At 37.3% G+C, this 13438-nt stretch overlaps 1 protein-coding gene across 3 annotated transcripts in view; it reads right to left on the minus strand.

The window, feature by feature from the left end:
- The window catches only part of evla (Enah/Vasp-like a), a 43119-nt gene extending 31431 nt beyond the window's left edge, over positions 1-11688 (minus strand). The window contains exon 1 of one of the 3 annotated variants that reach the window (XM_028000002.1): positions 11258-11688. In XM_028000002.1, the coding sequence (XP_027855803.1) occupies positions 11258-11262 (5 nt within the window). In that variant the 5' untranslated portion in view covers positions 11263-11688. Of the gene's footprint in view, positions 1-5531; positions 5825-11257 lie in introns of those variants that run through there. The other 2 variants (XM_028000001.1, XM_028000004.1) reach the window with 2 other exon arrangements.
- Positions 11689-13438: the final 1750 nt, after the last annotated feature.

Raw genomic sequence — 13438 nt, forward strand, 5'->3', positions numbered from 1 at the left:
TAACAACCTTAAAGGTGATCTATTATGCTTCTTTGAACAGGTTAGGATTGGTCTGTGGTCTATACACAACATGTTCATAACATCTTTTACACAAAATCATTCTTATATGATGAGATTTTAGTCTGCTCCTTTCAGAATGAGCTGTTTTAGGGCGTCTTGTCACGCCCCCAACTCAACGTTTACACTCACATGAAAATGGCTGCAAACAGACTGCGCAATTACACAACCAGACATCTTTGAAAAGTAGAAGTGGAGCCTCCTGCACACCCAACAAGAATGCTGCAAGTGATTTATGGAAGGTGAGTCAGCAACAAAACAGTTGTCTTTTCCAGCAGCCATTGTACAGCGCATGCAGCAATAAAACTAGCTGACCAAATGTTCTGGAAGTCTGCTGGGGTTGCTAGGTAACGGGCAGTGCCTGCTGATTTGTAACATTACATTCAAAAGGTTTTTAAATTTACCCAAAATACATTAACTTATAGTCAAAAAGATTTCTCTAAGAGCTTGGGTTGTTTTCAGAAGCAGTAGAAACAGATGGAATAACAAAACCATGCATAATGTAAATTTTGCATAATAAATTCCCTTTATGTTTTATGCACAAATATAAAAGCACCAGAAAATAACGTGTAATCTAGAGTTTACATTCCCCTGCTTCTGATTCTTTAATTATCTACGTTATATTTGGCTCAGCATGCAGCCGCCCCTGCATGTATAAAACCAACAAAATACAACTGTCAAAAGCTAACTGTGGATTTTTATAGTTTAAAACGCCAAAAGAGGTCATTTTACCCCAAAGGTCAAGACAATTTTAAGCAGAAGGAACACAAAAAGGTCTAACTGTTCATAATTTTCCTTTTAAAGATGAACAAGGCTGCCATCCGAGCTGTGGGGACAACCGCAGCGACCCTGTTAGCATCAACCCCGCAGAGACCACTGGCCTGAAAGACTGCTGCCTCAGCCAGAAGCCAAACTGTGTTTAATACATGTGTGAATTAAAAATGCATGGAGGCCTTAAAGAGTTCTGCTGTTCAGAGATGCTCTGTGCGAAGCTGCAGAGTGTTCAGAATAACGACGAGGCTCGTTGCATCTCTGACTTTCACTGGGAAAATGCAACAAGACAGGATCTACAAAACGGTAGATCAGCTTCACAGTTTTATGGAAAAAACAAAACAGTTAGCTCAAACCAGTCATGTACAGAGCAACTAATCCCAAATAACCTCAATTCTGTTTCCATACAGCAGATTAAGATTACAGATTAGTATTTTAGCTCTGATTAAAATACAAAAAGGAAAGATTTGTCCATCTGTGCTGCACAAATGTTGAGAAGCTTTCTTCCTTTTTCACACTCACTCCGTCCAACTCATTTAAAATTCCTCATAAAGTGTTTTATTATTTAATTTCAGTCATAACACTTCACTCTTCTCTGATATTTATAATCGGAGGAAATGCTCATCCACAGAATACAGCTGCAACTAACAATTATTTTACTAATTGATTAATCGATTATTCTGATGATTAATCGGTTAATCTGATTTTTAAAAATGCCACATTCTACATGTTTTTCAATTAATTAAAAAAAACTTTTATACAATAAAAAACAAATAATTAAATTAATTTTTAAAATGAGAAATAAATATTTTATTGCCTAAAATGCAACAACAATTTGAACCGGGTCAAGTCAAAACAATGCAAACATATTTACAAATGATTTTTATCTTAAATGCAAAATGTTTATACAATTGGTACAGTTTTAGCTTAATTACAGCTCTGAATATTTTATCCAAATTGCCTCTTTTTTACAGTATGTATACTCTAGTTAACAATTAATCGATTATTCTGATGATTAAGTGATTAATCTTATTTAAAATTTGCCACATTCTGCAGATTTTCATTTAACTTCTTAAACTTTTTTCATACAATATACAAAAACAAATAATTCAAGTCCTTTTTTAAACAAGAAAGTAACAATTCATTGCCTAAAAAGCAACAACATAGCAATCATTTGGTGAATTTGAATCAGGTGAGACTAAAACTATGGAACTTGAAGAGTTTCTGTAAAATACATTTACAGAAAAATAAAGTTTTTATTTTAAATGCAAATACAAGTTTGTATATTTTAGCTTAATTACAGTTCTGAATATGTTGTTCTTTCAGAAACTAGATTTTGTTTAGTCTTTATACTCTGGTTAACGATTAATCGATTACTAAGTTACTAGACGATTATTTCAACAATCAATTCATCATGAGTAATCTGATTAATCGTGTCACAGACAAAGAAAGTGTCAGCACAAACCTGGCAGCGATATGGCTGTAAAACAACCCCGAGTCACTGACGCTCTGAGGGAGGCAGTAACGCACCGCTTGGACCCGATGAATGTCCATTTTGGTCAAAAGGGAAGCAGAACTACAACCCCAGGAGAGCAGCTTTAACCGTCACGTTTGACCAGAATTAAAAAGAAGCGATGGGCAAGAAAACATCCTTTTGGTATAAGAGATGAGATCCAGTGGTTCTGAATTCATGCACTGCTGCATCCACAGTTGGACCAATAATCCATCCTTCCAGCAACAAAGAGATGACTGACTGACAGACAGGCAGAGATGAAGTCATTGACCTGCCAGCTGTGTGTTTGAGCCTCTGTGCTATTGTAGTATTGCTAACCCAAGGGAGATTACCTCATGTCCTAAGCCCCGCCCCCTTCCATCATACACAGCTTTTTCAGTCTGCTGTTGGGGTTTCTGCTGCTACCGCTCACCACCAGCCTTCTCCACCAGCCAGTGATGAGCAGAACCTAAATTAACAACCACCGGTCTATACTGTGGTGACTAATATTGATTGGGGTGGCCTCGACCTCAGAGGACGGATGTGGCGCGTGAATACATGAATACAACACTCATTAGCTGCAGAGGTTTCATGCTAACTGTCCATCAACACCCACAAAGAGACCAACCCTGTTTTCTCAGCCTCTGCTCAAGGAAAAACGACACATAAAGCTGCATGCAAACCTCTACACTGCAAAAACACAAAATCTTACCAAGTAGTTTTGGTTTACTTCCTGGGGCAAATATCTTAGCATACTTGAAATATGATAAAACTAACTTATTAGTAATTTTTCAGCAAGATGAAGGAGTTTATTCTATTGTTTATTGATAAAAGAAAAGTGCTTGTTTCATTGGTAGATTATTTCACTCATAAGAAGAAAATTTTCTCATATTATAATTTAATTTACCTGCCAATAGAACAAGTACTTTTTCATCAATATTAAGGAATTATGTACTTTAAAAAACTAAAATAAATTATGTAGCTTTATGTTATTAAAGCTAAAGTTTCATCAGTAATACTTTATAACAAATTTATGTCAGATCATGATTTCTTTGTTAATGTCAAGCTGTCATAACTAAGACATTTTGAATAATGTCAACTTTGTATTAAAAGTGTCATGATTTTCCGAATGACACTTTATGACAACAGTCATAAATATAAATGAAGACGTACTCATGTTCATGACAGGTGTTATGACATGTTCATGTCATGTTTATGACAGGTGTTATATCATGTTTATGACGGTGTCATGACAGTCATATTCACAACCCGTCAAATAAAGTGTTACCGAACCTAACCTTACTTTAAACGTCTCCACAGTTTGACTAGCTAATAGATGCAACATACATCTATAAGTTTCACTTTTTGAAGAGGATAACTGAATTAAATTCACTATCTGATCATATTTAAATGCTTTGAGATAAACATGAATATCATATCTGGTGAAAAGCCTAAAACCAGCACACTGATCGCCCCAGATTACATCAATTATTTATTACAAATGTCTTTCGATGCCAATCAGGCCTCAGGCTAATCGACATGGATACATACTGCACAACACAAACACAAACCCCCAACCTGACAGTGTCACTCGCCCTCTAAAGGGAATTAGCACTCTGCAAAAACACAGACTCTTTTCTGTTTTGTATTTTATGTCTAGTTTCTAGTGCAAATATCCTAGTACACCTTAAATAAGATGAAACTAATTTAAAACTTTTCAGAAAAATATAGGAGCTTATTACAGGTAAATAATTCCTTAATATTGATGAAAAAGTACTAGCTCCACTGGCAGGTTATTTCACTTAATGGGAAAACTCTCTTGTTACAATGAACTAGTGTTTTTAATCAATATTAATAATTATTTACTTAAAAGATCTAAAATCTTGCTGAACTGTGAACTGTCTGTTAGTTTTGTCTTATTTTAAGTGCACTAAGATATTTGCACAACAATCTAGACCAAAACTACTTGGTAAGATTTGGTGGTTTTGCAGTGCACTTTTGTTTGCAGGCAAACATGAACCTGACAGTCGTATTGATGAGAAATGTATGTTTATTTTGCTGAGTATTTTATTGATCATTCAGACGATCAATTGATTATTTGGATAAAAATTCTGCAGATTTTTTCATCTAACCACAAAAGCTTATTTTATACAATAATAGAAATCAATTTAAAAAATGCAGGTGAACAAATAACCAAGTTTTTGAAATAAAATGAACATTTAAGTGCCTAAAATGCAATAACTAAACATGCCTTTAGTGTAAGTTTGATCTTTTTAAAATTAAGTTTTTGTACAGTTTTGGCTTAAATAAAGCTCTGAATATGTTTTTCTTCCAGCCAATTGCATATTTTTAAGTCTGCATACGCCAGTTACCAATTGACCAATTATTAACGGTTAATCGATTAATCATGGTTTATCCGATTAATCGTTTCGTCCCTGTGTGTCTGTAAGACGAAATGACAGTCTGAGCCACCTTCCCTCCATGTTACCTGCTCTGACATGCAGACAAGTTTCCGGTTGTGATCCGACATGTGATCTGGTTGCAATAGATCACTGGAGTTCACGCGGTCAAATTTAAACCATTGATATTATCCCTCTTGACCCACATCTGTGAGATAGCTGCAACAAATCGGCATGAAGCAGCTGATTCATGCCATATTATGCACAAACCTCTTTGTCTGAATCTCATCTGGCTCTTGCTACTCCAGCAATCTTAGATTAACGTTCTCTATCCTTTTCTTCCTGTCTCTCCTACTTTAGGTGATGCATTGAGTCAGATCACTGCTGCAAATTGGCAGCATTGAGGCAGAAACTCCTTCCTTCTGCCTGGAAAAAATGGGAACTAAGCTAATCAAAATCAATTCTCCACAAGCAAAGAAAACACAGACGGGAGGGTGTAAGAGAAACTGGCATTTTTCCTCGAATTTCTCTCATTTTCTCTGCCACACCAGAGGAGTTCATGGCACGAAGAGCAGCTTAAACGCAGAAGCAAAAGCAGAAAAATTCCCTATTTTCTTTCAGACGAGCAAACCTGCGAGCGTTTTTTCAAGAAGGAAGCAGATTATGTGGCCTGAAAGCCGAGCCAAGCTTTAAAAAGAAACACTCAGGAGCGAAGAATCATTCCCACACATTCCAGAAGCAATCCGATGGCGACTCGCACAACTCCACAAACACAGAACGAGAGGCGGAGAGGAAGAGTCGCGCTGCCTTACCCGAAGTCATCCAGGGAGTACATGTCGGAGAGGACGCTATCCTCGAGGATGAGAGGAGATACAAAAAAAGGTGACGATTACGGAGGAGAGGGGGAAGTGTTGGTCTGAGAGGACGGAGAGCCACACATGCTGCAGCACACTCAGTCTTTCCCCTCTTCACATCCTCAAAAGCTGTTTTTTAAGAAACCACCACGCCAGCAAAGCATGAGGCACAGAGAGAGAGAAAGACGGAGAGAGAGAGAGAGTAGGAGGGAGATGAAAAGGAAAGGGAATGAAGGAGAGAGAGAGAGAGCATTTGATCGCTGCAGACCGGCCCCCAAGGAATGACTTCCACAGGGTGGAAATTACATGTTACACTGCAAAAACACAAACTCTTACCAAGTATTCCTGGTCATCATCTGACTGCACTTAAAATAAGACAAAGCTAAATTATAAGTAACTTTTCAGCAAGATATAGTCGCTTATTTTAGGTAAATAATTCCTTAATATTGATGAAAAGGTTCTAGTTCCACTGTCAGATTATTCCACTTAAAACATGGAAAAAATTTCCTATTTTAAATAAAATAATCTGCCAGTGGAACAAGAACTTTTTCTGCGATATTAAGGAATTATTTACTTAAAACAAGCCTCTAAATCAGCTGTGTCAAATTCATTTTAATTTTGGGCCACATCACAATCAAGAATGTCTTTAAAGGGCCGTTTGTGGCAGAACGTGTTGATGAAAACACCTATTAATAACCAGCTGATGGTGAGAACTTCTTGAAATTAAATCATATTAAACATGTTTTCACCTTTATTTAATTTGGAACAATACAAATAAAACTGCTGATTGATAAAATGATATGCAAAAAACACAACTGTTATTTTAAGATTCTATTTGAGGGCCACATAAAATCTTCTGGCGGGACAGATTTGGACCTCGGACCTTGAGTTTGTCACGTGTGCTCTACATCTTGCCGAAAAGTTATTTTTAAGTTAGTTTTGTCTTACTTCAAGTGTACTAAAATATTTGCACTATAAACTACACCAAAATTACTTTTGCTTTTACAGTTTAACCCTTGTAGGAAACACAATGGATTCTACTTGTTTACCTTTATTCCATTTAATTATTCCAGTTCAGACAAACTGAGCAGCAATTATGTGTAATATAATTCTCTGTTGCTCATATGTGGGTTTAGTTTGTCCGCACGCAGGGTCCATCTGGCCGAAGCAACGCAGACATTAAGCTTCTTTACGGCAAGCCGAGGTGCAGGAAGCAAACAAAGAGCAATCTTAAAGATTAGAGGGCTTTGTGTGCCTTAAAATGGCAGGAAATATGCAGCCTGGAGCTGATAAGGTCACAGAAATACAACAGGAACTTTTTAAAAATCCACAAGCAATTACTTCACCACTAAAGTTCCCCAAGTTTTTGATCAACAGTATCAAGATGTTTATATTTACTATGAAAGGATGTAAAAAAGTATTTCCTTGTTTGTGATTTAAATGTTTTGGGCGTTTTCACACCTGGAGGTCCTGTAGACACAGTTTGATTGGGGACCAAAGTTGCAATATTTGGGGAATTTTCAGCTTTCACACTACATTGTGTCAAACGATCCAAACTAAACGAAAAAAAAAGTTCCCCTCCTCACTTGTGGTGGCGCTACACCAAGAACCACTGAAGGAAACTGCAAAAACCTCTAAAGGAAACACTGAGAGCAACTTCCTTCTTCACAGAAATGGAGTCGTCAGATTTTTCTGTTTGTAGGATTTCTCTTTAAGCTGTGATATATATCCATTATTCTCTCTAATAGTGATTTTGAGGCTATCGTTATGTTTTTTATATTGTCAGATTAAAAAAAATCCCACCCAAAGTCCTAGGGACAAAAAATGTAAACTCCCTAAAATCTTATTTTTAAATTTTATTGTTTTGTTATAACCACTTTAAAGCCAAGATACTAACATTGGACCATTTTTTAAAGAAAAATAATTAAAATTAATTGCTGATATTGTCATTGGAGAGAAAGATAGACACAGTTATGCAGCACTAATAGCTGCATAATAGTACAAAACGTATTTCTTGGAGAAATTCACAAAAAGTGTGAAATTTGGCTGCGAGTTTAAAAAGGAGAGAGTATTGCCATCTGCTGGACAAAAAAATAACTTTTAGTTTACTTAAGGACACATTTAAGGACTATGACAGGTATAGGATGTTTATTCTCTTTATGAACAAATGTGTTGTTTTGGGGATAATTTAAGAAAAAAATTACATTTTAAAACAAAAATCTGACCTATACACACAGCCAAAATGGGTTGGAAAATAAAATGAATTGCAAAAAGCATGGGTGTCCAAGGTGCGGTCTGTGGGTCACCTGTGGCCCTTGTATTGACTTTGTGCAACCTACAAAATTTTCTAGATTAATCACAAAATTTCTGAGTATTTGGTGGAAATGTACTCCTTTTTCTCTATTTATAAAGGCCCTAATACATGGCCGTAAAAATCCCTTTCAAGTTCTTGCTCTACGAAGCTTAATGGCTTGATTTTGGATTGTTTTTGGCCTGTGACTACTTTGTAAACATGGCAAACGTTTTGTCATGTTTGCCTAAAATGAAAATAAATAAGTTTAAGAGCTTTTCTGACGTCTTCTGACCCCTCGGAAAAAAACTACACACTCATTAACAGTTAAAATGCTGTTTTTTTCTTCCCTTGAAGGTTGAATTCTCTCCACTACATTTCAGGGTTTATTGTGAGACTCTCTCTGCCAGCTTAAAGCTTGGAGACGGATGACTTTGGCTCACGTGGACGCTAGCAGCAGCAGCCTGCAGTGCAGTTTTACTGCTGTAAAACAGTGTGTCCTCCATCATTTTACCTCTCCAACAATGAGTCACCAGCAGAAGCGCTTCAAAAATCATCCTGAAATGACGGTGTAGGACAAAAGCCCAACTGTTTTAAAGCTTCCTCCTCATCCAGCAGCAAGAACTTCATCAGACCTGACAGCATAAAGCAATGCACAGCCAAAGGACTAAAAATGCACTCATGTATACGCTTAAGCGCATCAGCATTATGCAACAAAGCCCAGAATGAGGCTACATTTTTATAAAGATCTTCCTCCATGGTGATGCAAACAACCAACTTACAGTTAATTGTTGATTAATGGTTTACCATTAATCAACAATTAACATTAGTCAACAACGTTAAAAACAGAAACGGTAAAATAGCTTTTCAGCAAGAAGACATAGGATATTAATTTAAGTATTTAATTCCTTAACATTGATTTTTTTTAAAACTGGCAAAATCTTAACTTATAACAAGACATATTCTGTTGTTTTGTTAGAAAGAATCAATTAGTCCCAAATTGATTCTTTTTGTGTTGTAGTTTTGCCGCCATCCAGCAGAGGGTGCCGCTGGTCATCCTTAAGCGGAGCAGCAGATACAGAAATAAAGATGGTGACAAGAACAGGAAGAGAAACGGTCCAAGAGTCCAGAGTCTGGTCTTTATGCGTTTATGTTTTCAAATATAAAGCTCATTAAGTCAAGTTTTACCTTAATAACGTTCATTTAGCGGGAGAAGGGTCAATTCCTCATTCAAAAATTACTGTTTTGCTACAAAATGAGAATAATATGCAAGAAAAGCAAAGGGCATAATGGAGAAAAATTATAACATGATGGGAAAAAAACATAATGCTGATAATTATGGTTCATTTTTAGGGCTGTAGTGAGTTAATTCATGAAGAGAAGTCTTAACATTCTTTCAAAATCAAAAACAACCATTTATGTTATGGAAGTGAAAACTCGGGTTTTAAAGAAAATGGCTGCTTATTAATTAATCGTTAGTCAATCAACTTTAGATGAGCTCATTAGTCAATCATTTGCATCCCCTCCATACACTGCAAAAGAAGCAAGTGGTTTCTCTGTGGAGATTTAAGATTTCCCTTCTGGGCTTAAGTCAAAGAGCAGACCTGCCTCTGGCAAAAATAAACACACAGGACGCAAGGAGCTGAGCTTCACAGAAAGGGAGGAAACCGAGCGTTCGTCCAGCTGGAAGGAGCCACATGATTCCTACATGTTTGCTGTCTGAGAGGAAAACAGTTCAGCTGCTGGTTCTGACCCGGCAAAGCAACGGGATGGAGCTGGAGCTGCCTGGCAGCAGCCAACCAGATCGCCAGAACACCGGCAGAGACGCAGCGTTGTCCTGTCTGAGGTGTACGTCACAGTCATTAAAGGGGCAGTATCAGGTGTTTTTCAGCCATTTTAGAATAAAATCAAGTAACTATGTTAACTTCAGTTGTTTAAAAATGCTATATATATAAAATATTACTTAAAATAAATGATACTTTGTAATTTAAAGACTTAAAATTGGGCCTTTGTCTCTTTAAAAAAAAAAAAACACTCTTTCTGAAACTACGCCTTCAGGAAGTCATTACAAAATGTGTCCTCTATTAACCCTTTAACAACATTTTTACCAGTGATGCCCTGAGAAGTGGCTTTATATAATGATGCGCAGTTCCACCAGGTATTTGTTAATTGTTGCTGGCTACTCTGAAGGAATTGCTCTGTAATGCGGAAGCTTGGAAACTGCAGCTCTGAGGAGGAGCTTTGCCATTAGAGGCGGGGCTAGGTCCAACCAGGCGTTTTGCACTGTTAAATATATATATATATATATATATATATATATATATATATATATATATATATATATATTCCTTTATTTAATCAGGTAAACCCCGTTGAGATCTAGATCTCATTTTCAAGAGGGACCTGAGCAAAAAATTTGCAATACATAGCAACCTGGTTACAAGATAAAAACAATTAATACATATGCACAAGTATAAAACAATAAAAACAATTTAAAAACAATGACACTGTTTCATAGAATCTTGTTGCCTATCTTTAAGAACTGCTCGAAATAAGTCCAGTGAAATCATTTCCGACATCTTAAGTTCAGACTGCAACTGATTCCACGCTGTGGGGGCCAACACACTGAATGCACACACTGAAAATAAGCTCCTCCTGTCTGAAAGGTTACTTGTAAGTTAATTTTGTTTTATTTCTAGTCAGCATAAAGAATTAAATTGAAAAAAAAAAATTTTGTACGGCACTGTCTTTGGCGCCCCCGCTATCGCAGCGCCCCCTATGCACCGCCTATAGTATAAACCCCTTTTTTTCTCTCTTTTTTAAGCGCCAGTGAGTATCAGACAATTTGAATAGAGGTCGAATATAGAATATATTTTTAAATGAGCAAATATGGCTTGGATCCATGCTGGAATAGTGTGTGTTTGTGTGTGTGTAGTGGGGGGGTGGGGGGCTATTAACCTGCCTGGAAACCACTAGAATAAACAGCCCCCCACCCCCCGCTGCTGCCATAAGCACCCCCACTTATCCCCTGCAGCGGCTCACATATGGCGGTCACATACACCGAAACGGGGCCTTTTCTTTCCCCATACATCACCGATTAGGAGAGATACACGATGCTGTCGTTTCCATGACAACACGATTCACGAACCGGGGCCTGAGTCCGGCTTTTTAGCTCACAAGGGTGGGTCCGGTGTAGGTGACAATGGAGAAGTGGTTAAAAAAAATAATAACATGAAATAGGAGGGGCGGGGGAGGTGGCCGAACCGAGCTGCTGAATGAGCCAAAGCTGCTGCAGTGATTTTCAGACATATGCGAGAGGGAAGGAAGAGGGCAGAGCATCTGGCATGACGCGTCAAACGGAGCGCATGGAGCCGCAGCAGCGGTAGCAGCGTACCTCATTTTCCTCCTGCTCCTTCGTCTTCTTCTCCTTTATCCAGCCGTTGGTGGTGCACTGATGAGCGTCAGATCCGTCTTGATAAATGTGAAGAAAAACTAAAATAAAAACAGCCCTCCCGCGTCCAAGCAGCGTCAGTAATAGAGAGAAGAGAGAGAGGAAAAAAAAAAAAAAAAAACACAACCGTTGAAATGATCCGCAGACGCTAAACCAGAGCGCGCGCCTCCATGCGCTTTGTGTTGCGCTGTCTCAGCGGAGCTCCGGCGGTTCGCTGGCGGCTCCTCAGGCCCATGTTCGGCTCAGAGACGCTCGGTCAACAGCGCCGGTGCGGCTCGGTCTCCTTCGTGGAGCATTTCCTCCCCATCCGGAGTGTTTTGTTTCTGGTCGCGGTGCGCCGGGGAAGCAGATTTCGTGGATTGCTAACACTGTGGGCGAAGAAGGAGAAGGAACAGGAGCGACTCAAGACTGCCCCCCAGCGGCCAAGGCGAACATTGAACCAAGCCCCCTCCGCCTGCCAGTGGTTCCCAAAAGGTGGGAGCGGGACTCCACTGGGTGTCGCCAATTAACAGGTGTCTGGTCTTTGTCTTCAAAAGCAACAATGATTGTAAAATACAAAACAAAAGAACACAAATTAACATCAAGCTGTAGGAACACAAACTCTTATGAAGTATTTTGGGTCTAGTTTCTAGTGCAAATATCTTACAAAATGAAATTACAATTAAGATATGAGAGCATAATTTAAATAATTAATTTCTCAATATTGATTTTTTAAAAAGTAAGAGTTTCACTTGCAGATTATTTCACTTATAACATGGGGAAAATGTGTTTTTATAAGTTAAAGATAAAATATTTTGCCAGTGGAATTAGTATTTTTGCATCAATATTAAGGAATTAATTATTTAAATTAAGCTCCTATTTCTTGATGAAAAGCTATTTGCTAGTTGTGTCTTATTTCAAGTGTACTAGGATATTTGCCAAAAATAAATGGTAATATTTTGCTTTTTTGCAGTGTATTATTGAAAACCCTTAAATAAATTAAACATTTAAATGAAATTAATACCTTTACACACATTATTACTGTGGGTTTGATTAAAATATACAAATACAAAAAAAAATGATCACGTAATTTGGTCTAGTTTATAATTACTATAGTAACTTTTAAGAGAAAATCTGAGTTTAAGTAAATTATTTAATACTGATGAAAAATAATTTGTTCCACATGCAGATTGTTTCCTTATATTATAGGGAAAATTTATTGTTATGTTATATAATCTGCCAATGACTTTTTATATACATGTTAAAGAATTATTGACTTGAACAAGCTCCTGTATCTCGCTGAAAAGTTACTTATTATTTAGTTTTGTCTTATTTCCAGTGTAGTAAGATATTTGCAGTAGAAATAGACAAAGTATTTGGAAACATTTTGTGTTTTTGCAGTCAACTTATTCTGTTTCTGGGCTCAAGATCAACTAAACTGGACAAAAGGGAATATAAATAAAATAAAATTTAAAAAAAGAAACAAATCAAAGATTTGATAAAAAAAAACATTTTTACCAGTTGGGAAAAACCCAAAATGATTTTTCTCTCCATTTTTATGATAAATACTGTTTTTTTGTTGTTATTTTGATCATGTGGAAATAAAAAGACAACATGAAGACATTTTCAAGTTTCATTTGTTTTCAGTCAGATGTTAGGTATTTAATAGGAATAAAACTTCAGCTTCAGGTGTTATGTGGTAAAACAGGTTCTGTTACATCCATCTGGAGGAAGTTAAAAGATTTTACTGAGAACGAAGCTCCAACTATCAGTCACACACACCAGCAGACAGGCTCACACTAAAATCCACTCAACTCCGTCCCGATAAAGTTTGGCTCTGACGTGAAGCAGAAACCTGACTGAGACTGAAGGAGCAGAGACTGTTTCATGTAACGCTGAGCAGTCAGAAACCTGCAGCGTTTGCCAGGCGGAAGAAGTGCATTAAAGAGGAAAAGGGTTCAGTTCAGTGTCGGTGCAAAAAGTCAGGCGATTACAGTGCAACGGTCTCTTCCTTCCTCTGCAGGAGCAAACCTTAGAAGCCAAAAAACAACAACAAAAAAACAATATTTGCTTGTTTTTGATGCTCCTCTTTTTTGTTTGAAAAAAGACACATACAACATTTCATCAAAAAAAAAAAAGAGCTAA

The sequence above is a fragment of the Xiphophorus couchianus genome, chromosome 19, assembly GCF_001444195.1.
Source record: "Xiphophorus couchianus chromosome 19, X_couchianus-1.0, whole genome shotgun sequence".
Lineage (NCBI taxonomy): Eukaryota > Metazoa > Chordata > Actinopteri > Cyprinodontiformes > Poeciliidae > Xiphophorus > Xiphophorus couchianus.